This window comes from Micropterus dolomieu, linkage group LG09, assembly GCF_021292245.1.
Source record: "Micropterus dolomieu isolate WLL.071019.BEF.003 ecotype Adirondacks linkage group LG09, ASM2129224v1, whole genome shotgun sequence".
Taxonomy (NCBI): domain Eukaryota; kingdom Metazoa; phylum Chordata; class Actinopteri; order Centrarchiformes; family Centrarchidae; genus Micropterus; species Micropterus dolomieu.
In genome coordinates this window covers 16,564,476-16,590,784 of record NC_060158.1, presented here as the reverse complement: position 1 = coordinate 16,590,784, position 26,309 = coordinate 16,564,476, and the positions used below count along the sequence as shown (strand labels likewise).

Below are 26,309 nucleotides of genomic sequence, written 5' to 3'. Positions count from 1 at the left end.
ATTGCACAATTCTTTCCAGGAAATGTTTTAGAAAACTATTAGGTAATTCTGTATGCACCTGTAAAATAAAGCCTTAACCAATTGAGTGATGAGTCAATATAACCATGACAACCTTTTATTATTACCATTCAAGCTTAAGATCTAAATTTGCTGGTTACAACTGTATTAAATGTTTCTGTGCTATATTCCACAAAGCATTAAAATGATTACAATGTACAATCAAAATCAATCAAATCAAATCAAAATAGTCCACCCGGCCTAATCTATCCCACATCCCTGTAGGCATCAGACAGGTGGCAAAATGGCGTCGTGCTCTAGTACACAGAACCACCTGTTGGGTGAGGTTTATTGTCATACAAATGAGAGTGAAAGAGTGTAGGAGAGGGTGGAGTCTGCTCCTGATGGCTGCCTGCGAGTCGTTCTACTTGTTCCACCTGACACCCCCCCCACCACCACCACCACACACACACACACACACACACACACACACACACACACACACACACACACACTCCCAGCGCTCCCTTGGGTGTCAGCTGATGAGGGAACGGCAGGCCACAGGACTCCTGCCTGCCCGTCTGTCTGTGCTCAATCAGTAGTTACCCCTGTTCACAGATAAAGAAGGAAGCAGGTGGGTGCAGCTGAACCTGTTTTTCTCCTCTCTTTTCACCCTTACTCTCTGTCCACACTGGAGGGAACGAGGAGTGAGGCTGTGTTTGTTTCGGGAACTAATATTGAAAGTGGCTTCAAGATATTTTCTACCTGAAACAGGAACCCGTCACTACTGAATGCAGCATGGGGTCTGACGAGTCGTACAATTTTGTCTTCAAGGGTGAGTCGTGTTTACTTCAGCTGTGTTTGTGGAAGAAGAGCTAAAACATCCATAGTTTGTTTTACTTCTGTAGACGTCACAGCCACCAGGTGCAACTCTAACTGCCTGCTCTAATTTCCGAGGAAGAGAGAGAAGGAAGTAAAGCAGGAAGAGATAGCTTTCTGTACATTTGACTGTAAACCATTTGAACTTTGACCTGTTTAAAGAAACATATGATCTTACATTTCCTGCTTTATTCAAGAGACTGTAATGTGGTTTGTATGCGTATTTCCCTGATTAAAATAAACAGCATATGATTTTCCATTCCATTCATACCATAGTTAGGTCAGCCACAGGGTAGATCTGCCATGTTTAAAATATGTCACTGTGTGTGGTGTCTGGTGGGGGTGACAGAAAGTCTTCATAAGGAGAGGAATGATATCTGATTCATTACAGAAAGTTACAATTTTTACAAAATAACAGTTACATTTTTGGACTTACTGTGTAACAAAACTGCCATTAAAAAGCCATTAAAGTATATCTTCTTCTTCTTAAAACCTCCTTCTGTGGAAATCAGGAAAAGTGAATGAATTAACTTTTGACTTATCCTGTCTGTGCCCGTTTAGTGGTGTTGATAGGGGAGTCTGGCGTAGGAAAGAGCAACCTTCTGGGTCGCTTCACTAAGAACGAGTTCAATCACGACAGTCGCACCACCATTGGCGTCGAGTTCAGCACGCGGACTGTTCAGCTGGACAACTTCACCATCAAAGCCCAAATCTGGGACACAGCGGGGCTGGAGCGCTACAGGGCTATCACCTCAGCGTGGGTACACACACACACACACACACACACACACACACACACACACACACACACACACACACATATATAGATAGACAGATAGATAATAAACAGGGTGAGACAGTAACAGTGACACCTTGACACACATCAGACATTCCCAGTTTTCATCAGGCTCCCAGTTTTTATTGTGAACTCCAACTCGTGTATGTTTGGTCTTTCTCACCTGGCGGACTCAGGTATTACAGGGGAGCAGTTGGAGCACTTTTGGTCTACGACATCAGCAAGCATCTGACCTATGAGAGCGCAGAGCGATGGTTGAAGGAGCTGTACGACCATGCAGATCCTCACATTGTGGTCATGCTGGTGGGAAACAAGAGCGACCTGGAGACAATCAGGACTGTGCCCATGGAGGAGGCCAAGGACTTTGCAGGTCAGTTAATAAATGTCGTCTTTGTTTTTGAATGTCCAGTCATGATGTCCCCACTTTAAATGAATGGAAAGTGTATTTAATACTCTGTATTGTATGTCTTGCTCTTCGAATACGTCAGTGTTTATTGATTTTTATCTTTGCCTTCCTTGCTCTCCAACCCAGAGAAGAATGGTCTCATGTATATGGAGACATCAGCGTTGGACTCCACCAATGTAGAAGCTGCTTTCAGTGAAGTCCTCACAGGTACAGGAGCTTAGTCCAAACACATGCCCTTGGTTCATCTGGCTTCTTTGAATTACCTCACTGACATGTCTTCCTTTTTGCAGCCATCCACAAGAAGGTGGCCAGCAGGGAGGTGACCCGTGGCTCCATCAGCGCTGTAACCCTGTCCAACTCCATCGGACCCAGCAGTGAGGCGCAAGAGGAGCGCAGAGGCTGCTGCAAGAACTCCTAACAGACTGCCCTGTCCACGTTGATCCACCTTGACTGTCGTTCAAGCTTAAGCATGACATCATTCACTCCCAATTTTGAAGAGCGAGTTACCTGCTTCACACTGGAGCAGTTAATGTACAGACCTCTTTAAATATAAAAGCTGTATAGTATATAACTCAATAACAAAATATTTTATACATTTTACTTTTTGTGGTGGCAAATGGGTGCTTTTTTACTATAGATAGCTGTGCATTTATTTTCCTTTATATTCATGTTTTTAAAGAGCCGTTGTAAATTGGACTGCTTTCATAAAGGAATGCACTGGGATTCATTTGGAATAAATTATTTATGTTATTCTGTCTGCATGTAATTATCTCACAAAGACATGAATTTATTATATTCGTTAGACATATCTAAACTAGATGAGGGAACGGGAGAGAGGGCTGATGGGAAATAAAGACGTGTGGTGGAACAAGAACTCAAAACCTTTACTCAAGGAAAAGTAAACCTGGTGTTCGGACCCCTGCAACAGTCGCAAAGTGATAACTGATGTAGAAAATAAGAAAACTAAAAGTCCTCTGATATCGTGTACAATTGTTTTTTTTGTTATTGTGAAATCCAGTAATTTTACCTCTTCAGATGAAACAGTATAAGAAGAACAAAAAAATTCCCTCATGGATTGAACATCTGACGTCTCTCAGACGTCAGTTGGGTGGTACCAGTAGACACTGTTTCATATTAAGAGGTCACACTCAAAAAAAACAGGAAATGCTTTACTCTCAGGAGCTGAAGGTGTTCTGTCTCTTCTCCGTCTGTAGATGGCAGTGCTGATGCTGCAAATTGAATTAGAAGAATCCGTACTGTGGAGTGCAATGCATTTGTTCCCCCTCTCTCCTTTCCTTATTAACTCCAGTATATATCATACCACCATCTGGTCACACTGTTTATTCCATTAATGATCATGATATTAAGCTCATGTGGCGCTGCAGTGTTGTCGCCATGGTAGCAGCCTGTTATGCCCTCTTTTACAAGCTAATCAGTGTGCCCATTAATTAATACTTTTCTCACAAATAGAATGTTCATTCACAGACATTGTTGAGTGTGTGTATGTGTGTAAGTAGATAATCTCCAGATTATGGATGTAATTGGGCAGGCTCATATGGAACAACTAAGAGAATATAAATCTACAGCAGTGGTAGTTAATGACATTTTGGACAGATAGTGCTCTATCTCTGGCTCACACATGTGCATGAGAAACCTTTACTTGTGTGTGTGTGTGTGTGTGTGTGTGTGTGTGTGTGTCCCCAAGCAAGATTTCTCTGCCAGAGATCATTTTGCTGCAGTGAAATGACCACAAACGCGTTTATTAACTTTCTCTTATGAAGATATGATAGGGAAGGCTCTGCACCGGCCACTAAATGTTTAATTATTTCCTGAGAATGAAGATATTTTTATGGGCTGAGAAAAAACATCTGGTGTAATAACCCACGCCGACTGAACAGGCTGCACAGGTTGAAAGCCTGGTCATGATATCTGTAAATTTCCCTCAGCCTAGAGGTAAGTTTGCATTAAATGATGAAATGAAAAAATTACAAGCTCTCTGGTCTTTATTAGAATGAGGAGAGTTAGATTTTCTACCACATTACAGATTCTCGCAAATTCCCCCTGGATCTGTGTGTATGTGTGTGTGTACGCCCTTCTGACCTCGCCCTAAAGATAAAGCTCTCACGGTGGTTGGAAAGACTTGGATTTAGCGCATACACGTGGTAGCCATTACCCACATGCTACTTGACATGTGTAGCCTGTAAAAAGTGTGTCTGAAAGCAGGACTCATGATGAGCGGCAGGGCACCCCTGACCCCCCAACATGGAGCTCTTTATTTCCCATTTACGAGACCCTTTTCCTCCAGCACTTTGTGGGGAACCTTTTCCGCCAAGAATTTACAGTCACAGTATCACATCTGTTTGGGTATAATTGTGACCTTTATGTTGTTATGACCTTTCACCACATGGAGCTTGGCTCTTTTCTAAAACCCACACTTATGGAATCCATCATCTCTATAGCCTTCCTATTTCTCCTCCCCTCTCCCAATTCCTGATTCCACAGACTCTTGACTTTTTCCTGTCAGGTTTTACAGAGCTGCTTTTTTTGTTGTTTATTTCAGCTTCCTGTGTTTGTTTGCTTGTTTATATGCGCAATTACCAGAGGCTGACATAAGACCCTATAAACTTCCATTCACATACGCACAAGATCTCAAAAAACATCTGCACTCTTGTCTGTTTTTTCTCTGTGTAAATTTATCCCAGTCCCTCAAACCCAGAAGATTCCTGAAACACACACACACACACACACACACAAAGGGGTATTTTGTGTTTTTTTTGTAGCAGCTTTGTGACAATGCATTTTCAGCTAATCCAATGGTTTTAAGTGGAAGAAATATGTTCTCAACCCGTAACCCTTACAAAAAAGTGGAGGTCACTTCATAGCCAAAATTGTGATTTGTTATCATTGTCCCAACATGGGTGATGTGTGTGCGCATGCCTACATCAGTGCATGCAAACACAAATCAAAGTCCATAACAGCCGGCATTCCTCCATCCATCTTGCGTCTGTCACTGCATGTCTGTGGAGAGCACATATTTTAAGGTTTTCACGTCAGCGGACATCAACACATAAATAGAATCAAAGTCCATGCACACTGATTACCATGGCAATGTTGTTATGGCGACCAATCAAAGGGAGAGGTGAGCTGATGGGTGGCTGTGCGTTCAGACTCTCTACTCCCCAAAATGCGCAGTAGAGAGAGAGAGAGAGAGAGTTGAGAATGAGCTGAGAGGTGGATTATTGTCTGGAGGTGATTGGAGAGAACATTTTAAGAGCGTCTTTATCACCCCTGCTTGAAGACTCGAGCTGTTTAGTCTCAGCCCAGCTTGTTATGAGATTAAAACATGCTTAAAAATCCGTTTCTATCACTGTGCGTGTGTGTACATTTGTGTGCCTTCTTGTGTTTAGTCAATTAACTTCTTTTAAAGCCTCTAATTTCATGAGGGAGCCTGTTGTGCTTGGCCGCCAGCATTCAAGGCCCAGCTGGGGTCACAAGATTCCTTTCCGGCGTGCAATTAAACAGGTTGCCAGTGACAAACAGAGCCGAGAGCTTCAGCATCGGTTCACTTAACATAATATTACACACCTCAGTTGCTATGACAGCCACGGTGTTTGTGAGTCTGTGATGCTAAACGGCTGCAGGTGTAAAATGATGCAGGGAGGCATTATTTGAGTGCCGCTTTCAGCTGAAACCTGAGACCAGAAACAGTATAAAATAACATATCTCCAGTGTGACAGGTGAGCTTTCTGCTGAGTCTACATTTGTGCTTAAGTGATGAGATCTGGAGAGCAGGAGGCAGATCATGTTTTAGTCAGTAAATTACAACTTTTTTTCAGCCACAGTAGCTCAATGAAGTCAGGAGACATGACTTTTGCCTGGTGTCATGCACTGACCACAAATCCACTGACCCTGGTCCAACGTTTTACTTTCCAGAGCAAAGTTTCACACCATTTTGATGGTGATTTTTGGCACAATTAGTACACTTGAAGACAGAAGACAGCTGGCTACATCTAGAATATGAAACCCAGAGACTCCAAATGTGTGAAACTTTACAGCTGCCCCTTTCCAAGGGAGGGGGAAAAAAGGCAATAATACCACCCGGCCCCTAAAAGTGCTCTGCTCTTTCTCAGAGGAAAACAAAACGTCTGGCAATACAGTAAGTGACAAAAGGGGCGTTAAATTGAGTTTGTGAGTAGATATTTCCATATGTGTATTTTTCTCCTCCTCAGCTTTTGTTCCATGTGGCTCCTGGACGGAGGTACTGGTCCCTTCCAGATGACATGCCTCAAGCCAGGAGATCTTGAGCATGTATTATTTCATTTCACTCTGCGGTTTTGTTGTGCGAGTCCTTGTAGTGAGCGCTGCAGTTTCTAAGCAGAAATGTGCACCTATTAAATTAGCCTACTTGTTAGTTCAAGCACACAGAGGCAGTGTGTGTGCGCATTTTGAGGACAACAGTTGTTGGATTGACGGCCTTCCTGAGCTGGAGTTGTAGATTGTGGGAAAACACATGTTGTCCATTTTCCTGACACGGGGGGGGGGGGGGGGGGGGGGACACACACACGCTTGGGCTTGAGGACAAGAAAGTTGAACAAAGGTCACTGCCCAGAGATACAGCACACTTAAACTCTCTACAGATGTGTGTGAGTGTGTGAGCAGGACATAAAGACAGGCATCCACATAGAGTCATTTTCAGTGTGAATATGGAATATGTGCATGCATATATGCATGACATAAGCCTGCATAAATGCACGACAGCCTGTGATGGTTTTAGCTGGACTGTGCATGTTGTGTGTAGTTTCATCTCTATGCAGTGAAAGCTTCAGGACATCTAAAAATACCATGGGCCCCAGAGGAAAGTGAGGATGGGAAACCATTTACGGAACCATAAGAAGAACCCAAGGCTCCTTCCAGAAACAGGAGCCCAGCAGGGAAGCCCGCAGACAGGAGTGGCCTGGATGCGAAGGATTTCCCCTCATTCTTCTTAAGCATGCAGTTTTGTTTATGACATTGCCCAGAAAAGCTGAATAAGTAACTTTGTTAAAAAGGGGATTCCCTTCTTTCTTTTATATTGAGTCACACACTGTATAAAACCTAAGCCTGCTTCTTGCACTCTGTATATTGGCATTGAGGGTTGCACTATAGGGTGGTGCTGTACAATCATTAAGGTCATTTCCGTCTATTTACTGAATTTAAAACAGATTTTTGGGAGATGTAGATACAGGGACAGACTCGCACACGAATTGTGAAGAGTTGAGGGGTGGGGGGGGGAGCTAAGAGGAGGAGGGAATCCAGATGGGAAGGAGCAGCATCGGCGCCGCAGGAGAGAGATAGAGAGGAGAGACGGAGTGTGGAGGGGAAGAAGCAAAGCCTCATCTCTGCCCGGAGATGAAAGCTACTTTTATCTCAGACTGAACAATCGGATTTCCAATTGGTGCCGCCATGTATTTTGGTACGTAAACGATGCGTTTTGCTTTTTTATCTTAAGAGTTTTTTGTGGTTGATCATGACGCGGCGGAGGCACTTGTTGCTATGTTGAAATGGATGTGAGCTTTGAGAAGTGGAACAGACCGAGGCAGCGATGGTGCTGCTTATTCAATGCATCTACAGATCACGGTCTCTATATATTCTTTAATAACAAGAGAGATAGCTTATAAATATAATATAGCTCACAGAAAACAGAGAAAACATTTAACTTCACTATGAATTGTTATATGCATGCTTATTCTGTTAAATGCCTTATACTATATATATATTTATCACAGGATTATAGGAAAAACACTGCATGGACAAAGTAAGACAAATTGTCATTGCTTTAGATTATTACAAGTTATGGAAATTACATTTAGTCATGACCAGTCGCTTTTTTAGGCTACTTCAGTTGAAGGGTCTAAACATTACGTGTCTGTCATCTCGTCCACGTGTTTCTTGTATCTCATAAAATCCTTACAATCATTTCTCACAATTAAGCACATGAACATGTAAAGAGGGTGTGGCTGCAGCCCCCCCTGCTGGCCAAAGTGAAATCATAATTTAAACAGGCTAATCTCTGATTTTCAGCGTTTCAGTGCTTGGTGGATTATGGTGCGGTTCCAGTGTGAAATATGTTGTAAAATTAGACTGCCTAAACGCTGATATGGTTTTCTACTTTTAAAAGTAGACTATCTTCCTGCGTGCCTTCACCTCAGCTAAAAGTTTAGAAGAGTTGCTAAACATTACTGGTCAAAGTAAGTTCTTGGCACACAATACGCCTAAGCTTTACGAGGCTGCATGTTATCTGTAGGCCACATCCGCAGGCGCATTTATGCACAACTGACGCTGCCTATGGTTTTGTGATCCCGTGTTTTGATATTTTGAGGCTCGTTGCTTCGTGCTGGTGTCGGCGCACGGCCACCAGTGCAGAGGGTGTACCGATGCCAATCCAGCGTAGTCAGGTATCTCGTGCTATTACCCGCCTGCAGGAGCAGATCAACAACTCAACGGTCAGCAGGTTACATCACACACACGTTTTATTCCAATTATGGCATTACCATCAGACAGACAGAATAAAGATTAATATGCTAACTAAAGTCGAAATTGAAGGCCTTTCCTTTACTCTGGTGACGCTCTTTACAGCCGTCTGAAGGCAGCAGATAGCCAACCTAAGCTTCCCTCTTCCATCTGCTGTCTCTAACTGTCTAAACCACAATTACGCACCAGATCCGCTGGTTACATTTTGTGTAACAAGCACACTGTTGCGAAATAACCACAGAAACCTCCATGGCTGTGTGCACACCAAACTGATCGGTTAATTATTCTCTACATTTCCATCCAAAACATCGGGTAACCAGGGCAACGGCTGCGCGCACCTTCTTCATTTTAAGGATACTGACCGAAGTGTAGCCCAGAGCTTCGCATCCACGTATCCACTAACCTACAATCGACTTGTGCACCAAATGAGATGAAAGGAAACGGTCTGCGCAAATAAAGTAGACAGACAGCATTAACACCCAGCCTACAGTATTTGAAATATGACGCATCATTAATAACATAAAGTATAAAGGATAAAGTAGCCAAGTAGTAGGACTAATGAGCGCATAGCCTAGGTGATAAGCCTGTATGTTAAAGATTTGATTCTGAGGTTTCTGACCTTGGTCTTCTCTATTTATTTTTTTTATTTTTAACGGGAGGGTCTACTTGTAGCAGGATGTAACACGGTATAGGGCCTAGTCTAATCCACAGTAATTTAGTGGTTTGTTAGGTTTGAATGTAAATTTAACAGAGTTTGCAAACATGTGCAAAATGGACTGTGAACTAAGTGCACAGAGTTTTGGTGGAGGTGGAGTGAGAAATCGCCTATATGAAATTTGAAAGATGTGGTTATTGAATGCATGTTGTGTGTCTTAGCAATGACATGCGATCCACAGTTTAGTGCACGCTGGCAGCTCTTGTGCTGACTTTGTGAAGGGTTTCGGGAAAAGTGAAATCGCCATTGGTATTTTTTTGGAACCAATTGTACAACAAAACGGTAGTCTACAATGCGCGTGCATGTAATATATCAAGCACGTATCCAGGGCAGCACACATACTACTCAGGCCAAACACACACAGCATTACGTGCGCACACACACTTACACGGCTTCAGCCAGTTAAAGGCAATCAGACTAATGGCAGTGCGGATGGGTGTGTTGTGATTTTGATTATGATGATTATACATGTGGGCTGGTCCTGAATCAAACTGTAATCAAGCTCAGAGAACACGCAAACTAGAAAACAAGCTTGCATAATCAGGACTCAGCAGCACAAACAAGATGCTTATCAAGCAGCACTTTTAGTAATGGCCTCATTGAACCAGAAATATTTGTGTGTGTCAGGCTGCAAGTGTGCAAGTTTAATTTTGATCAAATAATGTGTTTTGTGATGTGGATGATTGTTTGTCTGTGTGTGTGTGTGTGTGCGTGTGAGTAGCCTATGTGCACACACCCTGTTCTGCACCTGTGTGGAGTGGCCTATTTGATTAACCTAAGAAAGCTCTCACTTGACTGCTTGTATGATAGGCTTTGAAATTAATGTTTATTTAGGAAAACAGATGTTAAATAGGCCTCATTATCAGTTCTATAACTTAAACAAGGAACTTATTCAATTAGTTGATCATCAGAAAGTTAATCAGGCAACAATTTTGACAGTTGATTAATGATTTAAGTAATTTTTTAAAGCAAAAATGTCAATAATTACTGGTTCCAGCTTCGCAAATGTAAGCATTCACTGTTTTTTGTACTCTATAATGATAGAGTTTGAGTTTTGGCATAGTAATCACTAAAATTAATTATTAGTTGCAGCCCTAATGAGTTCTCATTTCAGACATTATAACAACATGGTGGAAGAATCAATATACAGTGTAATTATACTCACAGATGCAATTATCATCAGTGGTGGAAGAAGCATACTTTATTTTGGTAAATGTACAATATTATTATCAGCAGAGTGTCAAAAGTAAAATAGCAGATTATGTAGAATAGCAACTATCAGAGTGTATATTATTATAGGCCTAAAATATATATTATTGGACTTTTACTTATTTAATAATGGGATTGCACTCTAATTGTAGCACAGTAAATATAGGACACAAAGGATATACACTCAAGTACCTGAAATGTATGTACATACCTTCCACCTCTGCTTGTCATACCAGTTCCACATTTAAATTTTCTGCCACTGTGGATGAGTGGGTGTTTCAAACTAACACAAGAAAAAGATAAAGTGATGTTTGATCTAAGTGAACCTTTCCTTTTTTTTTTATCACTGCCAATATAGATTAATGAAACTCAAATGAGATCGAGGTCCACGCAGATCAAACATCATTTTATGTTTTTTCCAGTTAGGGGTTAATTGGGTACACAGTATATTTTGTCAATTCATGACACCAGAATGTGTTTACTTATAGGGAACAAATCACATTAATCTATAGTGGCAATAGTGACATAAATGTTAAAAAAACAATACAATCAGACACGTTTCTGAGCAGACAAACTTGAGCACAGTGTCTTCATCTAGTTATCTGTGGTGTAGTAGCTTCAATTATCATCAGATTATTTCTAAAAAGAATCACCTCGTCTGTATATAATCATTCCTCCATATGTCAATCGATCCACCTGTCTCCTCCCTGCTGTGCTGTCTCCTAGGTAATGTGTGTCACAGCGCTCTGCCGCCGCTGGTCCGTCCCATGCTGGGCAGGACCCAGCCCTCCCCAGATGCGAAGGCCCTCCTCCCCTTCCACCTGTTGCCTGGATTCACTGACGTGAGTACTGTCAGTCATCGCAGTTGTCACGGCAACCACGCTCTCACCAACTGTACTCTCTTGCCTTAAAAAAATCAAAATCAAAACCCTAATCGTTCACTTTTAGCATGCTGCTTTCTGCTGCAAGTGGAGGAGTTTATTTCGTGGGATAGTGTACAGTTATTTTTCAATACACAGATGCATGAGCGAGCTGCCCACACCATTCCCAATATATCACATCTGATGCTGAGAGCTGTGACATTTCCACACATCCTGGGGGGTGGAGCTGATTCCTTGGTATTCCTCACACAGCTTTTCTTAGAGCTGTCCACCCCGGTCTTTGTGAAGGATGAAGGGGGAGAGAACTGAAGCTGGCCAAGTCCGAGCCCCGAAGAGAGTTGACGTGTCAGGCCGAGCTAAGGGCTGCCGTCGGGTTGACAGGGGGATCGTGCTGTATATGTCTTAATATACTCCTCTGCTATGTATGAAATCATTCTTCTGGCCTGAATCAATTTAGTATAAGTAGTGTAGCTTGACTACAAAGCTGAGATTTATTTACAGACAATACAAAACTGTGTCTAACACCTTGACGCCAGAAGTTGAGCCAAGAAAACATGATGTGTGTTTTTTTGTCCTCACACTTTCACTAATACCAACCCTATTACAAAATGAAGGGCCCGTCTCTAAAGTCTGATGTGCTCTTAGATGTGTGGAAAAGAGAAATAGAGATAGATGGAGGGTTTAAAAGAAAGAGAGGATTGCATGCATGTGTCTGCATTTGATAGACTATTAGTGTGCAGTGTAGATTTATTCTGTGTGTGTGTATATGTGTGTGCCTGACCTCTCTTGCTTTGTCAAAAAGCCATTCTGCCACCTGAGGAGAAATCAGGTCTTGGCACCCTCCATTCCACCTCACTCTCCTCTCTCCAGCCTTCTCATCAATCCTTGCATTGCTCTTGCTCCATCACCCTCTTCACTTCAGCTCTCTTCTTTTGTATTTTCCACTTTGTCTCCTGCTGTCATCTTCCCCATCTCTCCCATCTCACCTTGCACTCTTTCTTGCTTTCAACAGTTTACAACTCCTCCACTCTCTCTTTCTTTTTTTTTCTTCCTCTGCCGCCGCCACCGCCGCCGCCACAAACAATCAATATACTACCATTTTTGGTCAGATTACTACACACAAAAAAATATTGGTTCTTCAGCGGTTCTTTGGGGTGGTTGAGGTGCTATATAGCACCGCTACCATGTAAAGAACCAGCTCAGCCCAGTATGGTTCTTCAGCGGTTCTTTGGGGTGGTTAAGGTGCTATATAGCACCACTACCATGTAAAGAACCAGCTCAGCCCCTGTATGGTTCTTAAGAGGTTTTATAAACTCTCTTTTTAGTCTTTTGAAGAACCAACAACACTTAAAGAATGTATATTTCTTGATGATAACATATTAAAGCAGTGGTTCTCAACCTTTTTTCCCGCAAACTCCCCCATCATATCTAAGGAAATATTCCAGGGCCCCCACAGGTGACTCTTTGACCTCAGAAAAGCATTGGCTTTATGTTTTGTAGGCCTAAATTAAACATTCTGTAAGTAAAGTTTTAAATAATTTACATAGGCTGACATAATTTTTTTTTTTTTAAAAGCAAGCCTCTGCCTTACTGTTAAGCACTGCACTCAAATATTCAGTAGCCTACTAATTTCCAATGTGGCCTTTATGTCACATACAGGACATAAGAGTAATTCCACACATTCCCAGAATAAAAATTTAATTCATAATGAAAAGCATTCTCAATATCCTCAGATTCAGATTGAAATTACCATTGTAATAAATTAAATACATTTTATTTATCTAGTGCCAATTCATAATAGTGAACATTGCACTTTTGATATAAAGCAGGTTTACACCGTAGCCAAATCTTTGTAATAGTATTTACAGAGACCACCATCAAGGACTTGTCATTAAAGTGAGTTTTTGACCCGGAACTACATTTGACCAGAACACGCAGAACAGGCGCTACATAAAAAGAGAGCACGTAGCCCGACCGCAACGATGCGAGCGCGAGAGCGGCCAGAAATTTGGAAACAGAACTGCGACGTTGGACCGTTGGAGTCGTCGGACTCGTTAACCAAATCCAGAACGGGCCGGCTTCAGAGTGACAACAAGCAGACATTTTTGAGGTAAGTGTTTTAGCGCCAGCTGCCACAGAAACAGACTATTAACGTTGAGTTACTTGCTTATCAGGGGAAATCTTTCGTTGGTATTTTCAAACGTTGTGCCGTGTTTTGTAACGTTGATACAAACGTTAAAGATACACTAATGTTCAATAAGATATGTTAATATTCTGTTGATACGATTAGGCATATTTGTTGCTGCACAAACCATTAAGTGTAACGTTAAGTTAGTGTAACGAGGGTTATTCAGTTCTGTAATACTCCCTTTTAATCTCTTTTATATCGCTGATAGTGGTGACAGTCAGCAGATGGTGGTGGGCTAACGGCGGATAACGGCTAACTGTTATTAGCTAACATTAGTTGACTCAAAGAAGGGATGTTTGTTAGTTCCCATGGTAACGGGCTTTAAAGCTGATGATACACGGAGCAACTTTTAGAGCAATCGATTGTTGTAAAGATTACTACCGTAATCCCCCTCCCCCACCGTTGCGCCACCCGCCCCGCACCGCCCCTATCCGTTCAGTACATTGTCAGACTTGCCACTACCAAGATTGCCCAGCAACATTGCTCAAAAAGTTGCCCCGTGTATCATCAGCTTAAGGGAGTATTAAATATGAACAACATAAACTTATGAAAGTAACGCAAATGTACACCTTACATCTATCAAATACAGGTAAAATTACTGACAAAATAAAATTACAAGATTTTGCTATCAGACATAGTAATTTAACCATTTAAAACTCAAATTATGTATGTAGTGAACACGCAAGAGGCATATGTTACATTAGCTAGTGTAGCCTTATGTCAAACGATTCTATGCAAGTGCACTGCAATGGAAGCAAACAGTACTGTAAAGTTAGGTTAATTGTTGCTTTAATTTAAGCTATTTATCATTATTTATTAATATATATCTTAGTGAATTTGTGAACTTGTATTTTTATAAACTGTTAACAATTTAACATCCCTGCTAGTGTAGCTACTGTTCTTTTTATCTGGTATTTATATTATGTTTATTAAAAGTTAGCAGAAATTATTAATTTATGTTGCTAACTTTTGTTGTCACTAGGCAGCAGATAGGGCTATCGGCTAATATTTATCCTAGTTTTTTAATTTCATTTTTCTCTCTCTTTGTGTCAAACCACAGCGGTGTTTCAGACTGGTAAGTACAGGTAGTGTGCTGATTGCCTCTTTATTTAATTGTATGAGATATGCCTATACTTAATTAATGTCTTTTCTACTTTTTTCATCTTAACATAAGCTCCTTTGGGATCCGAGAGACCCCACAAATGTTGATGTGGACCAACAAATTGTCACACAGCTCTCTGTAACGTGATGGATGACTGTGAAGATGGCAGACTGGAAAAAGGTAAATCTCTGCACTGCTTAGATTTTTAGTGTACCACTGAGTTGACTGACTGACACCCTACATATCTGCCTGAGATCATACCTGTCTGACCAATTACCTACCTGTCTTCCTACATAGCTGCTTCACACACAGTAATAAATATATTTTTAAAAAAGGTATTAGGTAAAACCTTCCAACATGTTATGTTAACTTAATGATTTTTTTTTTTACAAACGAGTTGATCGGGGATAAACATTGTGCTGCAAGCTGTTTCATAATGACACTCATTTTGTCTTATAAATCCAGCGCACCCCTTTTCTTTACAGGGTGGCTCCTGCCCCTCCATAAAAGCACAGACTCCCTCTCAGCCAGGCTGTTGCAAGTAAACTTTAGCTTGAGCCAAGATGACAGGGGTTAAAACTGCTGTAGCTTGCTAGTCACCATAATTAGCTTAAGCCTATGGCATTTTACACTGTCCTGTACAACATAAGCGGGTATAGTTAATAGTTGGATGGATATTATTTTCATACTAAACCAGGTTCAGTGTTGCTTTACCTGGTCGATGCTTATAAAATATCCACTGTGTAATAACATACTAAAACTCTCGTTAATTAAAAATATGAAATAGTATTAAATTTGGCGAAGAACACATCATGACTAATAAATGTGAGATAAGATGTTAATGCTATTGTCCTCTCTTCCCCAGGGCCATGCTTAGACCAACACTCCTGGCATCTCAATACCTAAAATGGCGCGTAAAGGCTTCAGGGAAGGTCATCCTATGCAGTGTGACCACATTTGGCTCACACTTGATGGCCAGTTTATCAAAGAAGAGAGCGAGGACATCACGATGGCACTGGGCCTCCTCCTGTGCGTATATTTTGTTTGGAATCCAGCATCCTAAAGGACTGAAGAAGACACTGACCTTTTTGGAGTGTGTTGTATTGAAATTAAGGATGCAGTCGGACTTCCTGTCACAGTAAAGAGTATACAAATTAATCTGTGAGTGGACTGTAGGACTCAATATTCTCTCTTTCTGGATGGCCTGTTGAAGAGAACAAGGACTTTTCCACTGAACTGGGCCTCTTCCAGTTTCTATTTTTGAAATCCTGAAGGACTTACAAACATGTTATTGTGCTGTTGACAATGAACGATACTGCAGGACTTCAACTGCATTAGCCAGTTGCAGTAATTTCACAAATTTACTAATTTAATGTTAAAAGACTATAGATTTTCTAAATATAGTGAAGAACTAAAGTAGGCTTATACATGAATAGGCCAAAAAGAGACCTGCCTACTGGGCTACAGAAAATGTTTGTTTTTACTTATTTTAAAATGTACACATTATCTATATAAGGAGAGTATATTGTGATGTTGTGTATATATTTATCCATTTGTTTTTTTCCTGACTTGAAAACTCTTTAATTTACTTTCTGTTGAAATAATACATTAAAAGGTTTTAAAAGGGTAATTTTGTTTCTCAGTAAGTATTTAGTACAGGATTTGGAATTTTTTGAACCACCATTTGGTAACAAATGATTATCATAACACAAATTATGAAGTTGTCATTTAAAAGCATATTGACTTGTCTCTGGTAGTATCTGGCATGACTTAAGGGCCCCACTAGCTCAAAATGTAAAAACTATTTATAGAATCTAATGGTTCTAAATAGCCCCATTTGACAAATGTGCTATAAAACTGTTTTAAAAATAGGTGCTATATAGCGCCAAAAGAGGTTCCCCTATGATTACGAGCCAAAGAACCACTGTTGGGTACTGTTAAGCACCATTTTTGTTGGAGCAAAGTAGTGCTATATGGCACCTAATGGTTCTACATAGTACCATTTGACAAAGGTGCCTTATAGCACCTTTGAAGATTGGTGCTATATAGCACCGAAACTGGTTCCCCTATGATTACGAGCCAATGAACCACTATTAGTGCTATTTAGCACCCTTTTTTTTTTTTTTTTGTGTGTAGCTTTTACTTCTCTTGGCTTCCTCGTGGTGGACCTTTTTACTCAAGTCAGAAAAGCTGTCTCACTTAAAATTTACCACATTTTGAAAGATTCCTTCAAATCGCTCACAAAACCTTCGCCTTGCTCAGTCACATCTCCTCACCTATTTATAACTCTCTCTCTTTTCTTTCATTATATTCCATTTCCAACACTTCTCCTGCTCTACAGTTATAGTACATGAATAATGTCAGGCCTGTAAAAAGTCACTGACCTTTACAATGCTTGCTATTGATTGGTTGTAATTTTGGAGATTTATGGCATTTAACTTTTAACGTAATGTTAAATGTTTTCTATACAATTAAGTTGGAAAAGGAGCGTTTGCCGCATGCCTGAAATAAAATGCAACATGCTCACTGAAAGCCCTTTCTGCCACCTCTGTAGACTTTAGCGCAGCATGCAACTGTTATTTATTATTTATGTTAAAATTAATCTGCTGATTTCTTTACTTTTTTCTGCAAAATATATATAATTTCCCAGAGCCTTGTGTAACTTATTCAGTACCGTGTTTTATCCAAAACCCAAAGGTATTCTGTTTGTTATCATATAGGACAAAGAAAAGCAGGAAACCCCCCGCTGGCGGCAGTGGAGCCTGAGAATATTTTATCCTTAAAAAAATTATTCATTATCAAAATAGTTTCTGATGAATTTCTGTCAATCAATGAATCAGCTAATCATTTCAGCTCTACTGTGTGTGACACCTTTGAGGTGTAGATAACACCTCAAAGGCTTCCTAAGTTAGTTTTTTATTTAAATATTGTTAAACAGAAACCTATGGTATGACTTAATGTGCAATATTTTGTCTGCAAACTGGATAGATCACGCACCATAGTGTAAAAGGGAATCTTCTCCCTCCTCTGACTTGAACCTGTGGGTGTTCAGTAAGTGGGCACACTGCTGAAATGTAGCTGGCTGTGTTTTCTCCTTGAATGTGTGTTTTTATGTGAGCTTCTTGATGTGTGTGTGTATAAGCCTGTACTTTCTTGTGAATATAGGTGCTATGTGTGTGTTGGCATCTGTAAAATGCTGTGCAGGAGTTTGTTTGCCCACATGTGCCCACATGTGGGTTGTCATGGTTACAGGGTGGCACACGTGTGTGGGTGCTTATTGTGAGTCAGGGATCCGGCGCTGTAAACTGGGACTTCACCGGCTGGCCGGGCTTGTAGTTTGACAGAGCTTTTTTTTTTTAAATGGAAACAAAAATGTGCTTTTGTTTCCAAGAAAAGAATAATTTAAATGACAAAGAACCCAAAGCAGCAGCTCATTCATCATAACCCACCCATTTTTAGCTGTCGCGCTGGTACACAATGTAAGTCCAGGAACATTCATCATAATAAACGTTGAGGCTCTTGACTGAGCTCCAAGTAAAAGTCTGCTTTATTTTACTTTCAGCCATAACTCACTTTATAGTGTTGAGTATGTCTGACACGCCACCACCGCTGAGTGTGAGGAGGTGAGACAGAATGTATTGATTAATAAGAAACTATGTGGCGGATGTCATGTCTGTATTTACTGTATTTACTGCTTTTATTGCTTCTAGTGTCACAATAAGCAGCATGGATAGATGCAGCAATGGAATAGACGAAGGAGACTGATTTGTTTCAGCAGGGGATGCAGTGTGCATACAGAAGAAAGAAAGAAGAGGCAATGAGTAAGAAGGACAAACTGACTTTGCCACAGGTGCTAGTCCACCCCAGAATGTGGCTTGGGAGTTGAAGGGTAAGAGAGTGAGAGGCAGGAAGGTGACTTTGATCAGACGGAGACGAAGGGAGAGGCAGAGAGTTCAGAGGGGAGCAGATGGAGGGGTGAAGTGAGGAATGTGTGTTGGAAGGTCAGATGGTGATGCAGGAGCTTCTGGGCTGAGGTGGGAGGCACTTTTTTTTTTGCCACTGTTAAAATGTTCAGTCTCATTCAGAGAAACATAAAAACTACGCTCACGTTCTCATAAATGTTTAACAATAATGTGGCCATGCACTGTGTATACCTACACTTAGCCGTCCACTGTATATTCCCATGCCATAGTTATTACTGGCATTTAAAGAATGAATTTTTAATTGGTGTAATTTAATGATTTTTTAAAAATAACTATTTGTTTTTATATGTTTGTTTGAGTTTTATGTACACAAATAGCTGTAGGGTAACAGGGAGAGATACTGCAGAGATGCATTCCAGTGCAGCTGCCTAGTGTGATGATCAAAGAAAATGAGTGCACACACACACACACACACTTACAGGCAGATTCTGTTGCGTTCAGAATGTTTGAAGAGCAAATAATTCATCTTTGGCAAAATCTCTAGTGCAGTGCTATATGTTCACATGATTATAGAACCGGTTGGCTGACCCACAATAACACATAAAGTTTTACATCACCTCCAGCCAGATTTCCATAAAGCCTCCCTGGTTGTGGCTGCTTATGTGGGTCATTTCATCACAGGTAATAAGGTTTATTTTGCTCCACAAAGGCCAGTTGGGTTTTATTGCACCGAGTATATGTGTTCATTAAACATTCCAGTAGGTAATGTCCAGAGGTGCACACCGCTGTGTGGTCAGATATTTGTACATTTATTGTTCACGCAGACCCACACATGCAAAGACATTGGGAGGTTTACTGCCTTGTTCTTACACTCATAAAGAAACCTCGTCTGGAGGTGACTGCTCCATAATTTCCTCCTTAGCTTTTTTTGTGTACATGTTACAGAACAACACACATGATTTCAAAGCATCTTTGTGTCCTGTGTATTTATTATTTTGAAAGTGGATGACGGGAGGAATGTTTCTAAATCCCACCTTCATTTCTGACTGTCCGTGTGGAGAGATCATCAGCAGGATCTGTGTCATGGAGTCTGGGTGGGAAAAGGACTGGGCGGGGCTAGGTTTTCAGCATGAAGCGCTCGCCCCCCTGTAGGTTTGAAAGGTGGCTGTAAAATGTTTATTGTCAGCTCCATCATGGAGAGCGGAGGCTGTGGTCAGGTGGGATTCACGGTGGTCACGCTGGATTCACATAGTTAGATGATTTTGTGTGGAAAATAAAAGTCACTACTTCTCCACTGTCTGGCAATTTACTGCTATTCATTTATGCTACATTTTGTTTAGGAACTACAGAATCAGGCGAGTCAGTTAGGGAACTAGGATTAAGTGGCTCTGACCAGTGGAAGAGGACAAAGCTCTTAACCAGTGAACAAACTAATGCTTGCAACCTCGACAGAGATCAAAGCAGTGAATTGCAATATATTTTTTAAAAATATATGTGTGTTTGGAACATACTGAGCATACTGAATGAATACTTTTCTGCCATAAAAACATTGATCCAAGCAAAATCCAGGATGACCACAGCCTCTGTTCTGCCTGACAGCCATCTTTCAAACATACAGGGGTTGAGTTTTTCACAGTCAAAATATTTAAGGTGGAATGTCACTTTAAATGTGTTTGGGTTAGTCTAGGTTTAGCCTCTCCAGAGTGAAGGGCATGCCATTTACACTCTTTACAGTGTGCTGTTGTCTCTAGTGAATGATTTCACTACCTACTCAGTCTTGTCTTTCACGACCCTAAACCAGTTATGACCTTAATGTTATGCATCTCTTTTGTTGCAGATGGATCACGTCCAGAAATCTCTGATTGGCCCAGGCTTTGGGCTAACCTTACCGCTTAAGAGGAAGGCTAGTTCCTGCGGAGTCTGTCGACTGAGGTTCAACTCTGAGGTGGGTGTTGTCCTGTGGGAAACACACACTTTGAATTGTTTTTCTTTCAGGGTGCTTTTACAGTAATTCTCACACACACCCTTGCATGACAGTTGAATGCCTGAGGAGGCCTGCCCTTGTTTCTTGGCTGTTTTACTGGTTCTGAGGAGTTAATGCTGCCTCATGCCGTAATTAGGTGAAATGTGCACACCTCTAATGCCCTTTATAGAGCATACATTTTGTGCTCATTATAGAATGATTCATAAACAAGCACTATTAAAGGCTGCATTACAATGTCACCACTCCTATTCCTAACAAGATGGTGTAGCAGCACAGGAGTCATTGCCACAGAAAATACATGGAAAACAGAAAGAATGTGTAAATGTAAACACAAAGGGCGGTTTAATTCCAATATTTACAATTGCAACTGATTTAAGCAAGCATTTACATCAGAAACACAGCAAACTTTGATTTACTTGTTGCCTGTATAGTAAAACATCTGTCAAAGTGGGAGTGATAGAAGCCTTTAAAACTTTATGTTAGTGTTTTTATTCACATGAAAGTCATGCATTGTGGCTTAAAATGAAAACATTTTCAGGCTCACATAACTAAATAATTGTGATCAGTTGTTTATACCTTCCTGTTTGCTGTTGTGTACACAGGTGCAGGCTTCTTCCCATTATAGTGGCACCAAACACACAAAAAGGCTGAAAGCCATGGACACCCCAGATTCAAAGATCAGGACCTCTGAACCGGTCGCCAAGGAAACCACATTGCAAATCCTCTCATCACCCTGCTCACAGCCCCCAAGCTCTGACACAACATCAGGAGGTGTGTGTCTCTGCAGGCACGCATTCCCCTGTGTGTATGTGTGTCTTGTGTGTGTGTGTGTGTGTGTGTATGTGTGTACAGACATCAAATGTATGACAGCGTTATATGCATCTACGGCTCAAACCTTCTTTTCCCAGTCACGACTTTAACTCTTTGAAGTGATGAACCTCCTGCTGCTTTGGGTTTCACAGTGAAGAGATTAAAGTTTGAGCATTATCCTCCTTCTTCATGTCTACATTTACTGACCTCCGCTCCTGAGATCAAAAACACATTGAAAATGCTTTGAATATGATCCATGAGTGACTGTGTAGTGTGTGTGTTTGTGCATGTGTGCATGGAATATGTCAACATAAGTGTGGATGTGTGTCGAAGCATTGGCTCCTTTCCCAACATGATGATGTGCTGCTTTTGAATGTGCGTGGGCGTTAGGGAATGAAAATAATACATTTTGCTGCAAGCTAAAGAACAAGACGATTGAAGAATTGTACGTGACATCGCCAATATGAGAGTTTGTTTGTAAGACAGAAAAAGCGAGTGATCATTTCCAGTTTGGAGTTAGTTTCAGCGAAGTGGATGAGATGGCAGGAGAGCTCGCTCAGCAAACAGCCCTGTTGGCTTGTAAGAGTGGGGAATCAATGGTAACAAACAGACACCCACTCAGCTAGGCAGAGCTAATCATTGTTATTAGCAAAGAGTGAATCCTTAAATCAGCGTGTGCTCCCCCAGGGAACCTCTTCAAGTCAGTCTCACAAAAGATAATAGAGCCAAATCATCTCTACACAAAACTGTTCGTTTAAGTGCTGTGAGGCCGATCCTTGGGGAAATCATTGATTATCAGTGCGATTAGAGAGGTCGATAGAGCTCATAATCATAATGTAGACTGGCAAGTTATTATCTCTGTCTCTGAGCATGTAACGAAATTGGTGCTTTTTATTATAAGAGTTCAAGAATTTCATAGAAGTGGAAAAAAGTTTATCTCCCTATCATCTGACGTTCTCCATCTCCATCTCTCTTGCTTGCTTTCTATACTCTTTCTGTTTACTTTCTGACTTACGCTGTCTTTATTATGTGGTATCTTTCTATTTCTTCAGAACCCTCAGCACCAAACCCTACCTCAGAGGCGGCACCATCGAGCGTTGGCTTCTCTGAAACCGTAAAAGTTCCCTATGACCCCTCCCTGTCACCCAGCCCGAGGGCACCAGAGAAAGAGACACACAGAGACGGAGAGGTGGAGGTGCCTCCAGTGGAGGAAACAGAGGAAGAGAAAGCTATACGTCTTCTCTACTGCTCCCTCTGCAAGGTGGCCGTCAACTCAGCCTCCCAGCTGCAGGCCCACAACAGTGGTGAGATACTGAAGGCGCTGCTGTTATCGAGTTTAGCTTGTACTATGATACTCTGTTGACGCGACTTTATATCCTCTCAGGCACGAAGCACAAGACAATGCTGGAGGCAAGGAGTGGTGATGGAGCCATCAAGTCCTTCCCGAGGACGGGGGTCAAGGCCAAGGTGGTCGCACCGCCAGAGTCGTCCACTGGACTCCAGAACAAAACTTTCCACTGTGAGATCTGCGATGTGCACGTCAACTCCGAGACTCAGCTCAAACAGGTTAGTTGATCAAAAGGTCTGGGGCTGGTTAGTTGTTATAGTGATTAACGCAGAAAAACTGTCCATTACAGAGATGTGTTTAGACCTATTAGAGAGATATCACATGGAAACCTCCAAATGTCAGACATAAATTTTGGATGATCCTGCTAATGAATATGCGTGAACAGCGGATCACCAGAAATATCTTTAAGTGGAATATTTTGCATAGACGACACAGGATTAGTGAGGCCAAATCTTTATTTTTGCAGAAGTCATTTATTTTTATTTTTTTCAAAACCCAAATTGTTCAATATGTATAAGAAAACACAGCCTGTTGATGCATACACATGTTCTCATGAAAAGCAACTATAGCACAGAGCCTTGTGTGAAACAGAATTGAAACATAAGTCACAGATCTGTGTGTGATACACACTGTACACTACCATGTATGTTTAACAGAAGAGAAAAGGGCTTTAGGTGAGTTAGAGTAAAATGTCCTTGATGTCTGTTATTCTGTGTTTTAGGCAGGAAAACCATATCTGTCATTTCTTTCATATCTTACTTTGCATTGTGATCTTATATTTAAGAAGTTATGTCCTTGTCTGACAAATGTTTCACCAAGGCTACGGTATTATATTTTAAGGGTGGGGCCCCCTCCAAAGGTCAGAAGATAAATCTGAGGGGTCGAGAGATGATTAATGGGAGAGGAAAGAAAAAAAGTTGTACTACTAAATATAAATGTATTTTGTGGACTTTCCTCTAATCTTTGCTTACTGAGTTATTTTACCTCTCTGGGCCTCGAACAGTTATGTAAATGAAACCATGTGAGAAATCTAGGGGGAACCGCTAACAACTCGTAGATATCTGAAACATGACAAGGGGCTCCAGTAAAGCTTTTTTTTTTGCAAGAGTTCACAAGCCAAAAAGTTTGGGAACCACTAGTTTAATCTTTAACCATGTGCTGTAAATCAGTGCAATATTAACCTCTGAAATGTATTCAGAGGTTAAGTAGTATATGTGTTTAAGTAAAGATAGTGCCTCAAAATGGCTAAAGACAATAGTTAAGTAAATGTACTTAGTAGATTACACTTAAATGTCTTATACGTCCATGTGTATGTACACTAACTAACTAACTAGCAGAATGAGCACTGGGTAGGAGACACAAGAAACTGGCCCATCACAGTTCTTATTGGTTAGTTCCTCTCATGAATGTACAGCTAGGAAAAGGTCAGCTGTCACGCAGATTTTGCCACTCACACAGTTCAACATCAACAGGGCCATCATCACTTTATCCATTATGCATTACAGAAAAGGCATTACAGAAAAGGCACTTCAAGACGGCGCATATTTTATTCCCAATCACAGTGTGACCATCTCACACCTGTCAGTGCAGGTGAGTTAAAATCACAGATCCCTCAAGATAATGAGCACAAAGCTACTAAGCCTTGTGTATTTCAGCGAGCATCTGAATCCGATGTTCGTGATATGAATGCACAGTCGCTGGTCTTTATAACTGACTGCTGAAAAAGTTAACTTCAGCCAGGTGCTCATGCATATTTAGCAGTTCACCGCTGATTGTGTGCCTCACTTGGCCGTAGCCATCTGTTTGTGCTTGTCAATCAAATCAGGAAGATGTCCACACCCGCCCCTCGTGAATATTTTGAATCTCAAAGTCAGAGCCAACAAAATATCAACATTCTTCCCAAATCATCAAAATAGTAAATAATAATAGGAACCTTGATTGGCCTTCCTTTAATTTACTCTTCACTGATTATTCAAATTGACAAGCACATACGACTGGCATGTTTTATTTCTTTGTCTGCTCTGTCTTTGTGCTCCTGCCTGTGTCTGTCTGGATTTATTTGTCTGTGTGTTTATCTGTTTCTCTCCTCCGCTGCAGCACATCAGCAGCCGGAGACACAAGGATAGAGCAGCAGGTAAACCAGCCAAGCCTAAGTTCAGCCCCTACACTCCCACCCAGCGTCACCAGAGTTTCCAGGCAGTGAGTACTCTGCTGTTGGTTGATTTACTTTCATCCCTCATCATTGTGTTCGTGTACACGAGTTGATTCTCCAGAGCCTCCTCCAGGAAACTCCACTCCCTACTTCCAATGAGACAAATCGTCTGCGATATGAGCTGACGAATCTTCTGTCTGAAATTCTTTTATCCAGTGATGTTGTAAGAGGGACAAAAAGGCAGATTACGTTAGAAAGGAGAGCAGATTCATGATAAGATTTGTTTGGCAGGAACTGGGATGGCATGTGCTTCTGTTGGCCAAGTAGCTGCTAAGACTTTTAAGTGCTCAATTTCCTTTTGTGGGAGAGAGAGAGAGAGAAAGAAAAACCTTGATTGCAGTTTGTTTGTCTGTGTTTCCAACTCAGATTCGTCTGGCTCTACGGACGAACCAGGACCTGACCAAACCTCTGGCCTCGTGTCTTCTACAGCGTCAACTCTCTGTTAACTCTCTTTCTGTTGCTGCTGCTGCTGCCATGGCGACGCTGCCCTCCTTCCCCCTCCGCCATGCCTCAAACCCGAGCCCCGCCCTGTTTCAGAGTCAGCCCCTCCCCCAGGCGCTGCTGCATCCAGGCCCTGGACCCATCTGTTCAACACACACACCGGTCCTGTTTTCCCCCTACTGACCCCATCGACATTGCAATCAGCTCTGAACTACTGCTAAAAGCAGACCTGAGACCTGAACAAGATGTGATATAAGACAGCGCTCACTGTACTCCACACAACAACACATGCTGTGAGTGTCATGGACCAGGACTGAAGATCATTTGCTGGGGCCAAAACCATGAGGCAGGTTGGGATTGAGGAAGTACATTGCAGCAAATGAATGTGTGTTTTCTGATGAGGGCGTGTGTGTGTGTGTGTGTGTGTGCATGCGCAGATATAGCCATCACAGAAGTACAATTTGTTACATGTTTGCTGCACTACTGCATGATTCACCCAGTCATTAACAGGATTTGTAAATGCCGATAATCTATTTGACAATCAAGAAAGTCCCTCTTAAAATGGACAGTTGAATCCAGTACAGATATTAGAAAGATGCATCATGGTGAACTTCCATGATGACTATAACTGTGTGTGTTTGTGTGTGCAGATATAAGTATGAATGGCGATCACAGCATGCTTGACTGAAGATGTTTATTATTTTCCAATAAACAATAGTTGTGGGTACTCATATTTGATTCCAGAAAATTCTTTATAATCATAGCGGTCATTGTTGAAAATGGCTCATAACACCAAATCAATGCTCCAAAACGCACATTTTATTTAATAAATAAGTGCACCATCTTTTCAATGAAATGTGTCATTCAGCATCAAAGACACATCTTTGTACCGACAGACTTACTAAATA

At 41.3% G+C, this 26,309-nt stretch overlaps 2 protein-coding genes across 5 annotated transcripts; both read left to right on the top strand.

Moving 5' to 3' along the window:
• The first annotated feature begins 236 nt into the window (after nt 1–236).
• Nucleotides 237–2,774, top strand: LOC123976412 (ras-related protein Rab-25-like). Its single transcript, XM_046058570.1, has 6 exons — nt 237–631; nt 772–832; nt 1,438–1,633; nt 1,849–2,042; nt 2,205–2,285; nt 2,369–2,774. Exons 2-6 carry the CDS (start codon nt 796–798, stop codon nt 2,494–2,496), a joined length of 636 nt encoding a protein of 211 aa, XP_045914526.1. The 5' UTR covers nt 237–631; nt 772–795; the 3' UTR covers nt 2,497–2,774.
• Nucleotides 2,775–7,446: 4,672 nt separating this feature from the next.
• Nucleotides 7,447–26,134, top strand: LOC123977047 (zinc finger protein 385D-like). 4 transcript variants are annotated; one of them, XM_046059502.1, is made up of 8 exons: nt 7,447–7,530; nt 11,239–11,354; nt 20,444–20,551; nt 21,193–21,361; nt 22,453–22,704; nt 22,785–22,966; nt 24,846–24,947; nt 25,327–26,134. In XM_046059502.1, exons 1-8 carry the CDS (start codon nt 7,521–7,523, stop codon nt 25,582–25,584), a joined length of 1,197 nt encoding a protein of 398 aa, XP_045915458.1. In that variant the 5' UTR covers nt 7,447–7,520; the 3' UTR covers nt 25,585–26,134. The 4 variants fall into 4 exon arrangements, 3 of the variants coding, with proteins under 3 accessions (XP_045915458.1, XP_045915460.1, XP_045915459.1); XM_046059504.1 differs by lacking the exon at nt 7,447–7,530 and adding an exon at nt 8,400–8,512; XM_046059503.1 differs by lacking the exon at nt 7,447–7,530 and adding an exon at nt 10,131–10,310.
• Nucleotides 26,135–26,309: the final 175 nt, after the last annotated feature.

Coding starts and splice junctions, on each gene's coding strand:
- LOC123976412 (XM_046058570.1), top strand. CDS start 796: ATGGGGTCTGACGAGTCGTACAATTTTGTCTTCAAGG. Junction 1,634..1,848: donor TACAGGGCTATCACCTCAGC/GTGGGTACACAC, acceptor TGGCGGACTCAG/GTATTACAGGGGAGCAGTTG. Junction 2,043..2,204: donor GGAGGCCAAGGACTTTGCAG/GTCAGTTAATAA, acceptor TCTCCAACCCAG/AGAAGAATGGTCTCATGTAT.
- LOC123977047 (XM_046059502.1), top strand. Junction 21,362..22,452: donor CTCTGACACAACATCAGGAG/GTGTGTGTCTCT, acceptor CTATTTCTTCAG/AACCCTCAGCACCAAACCCT. Junction 22,705..22,784: donor GCTGCAGGCCCACAACAGTG/GTGAGATACTGA, acceptor ATATCCTCTCAG/GCACGAAGCACAAGACAATG.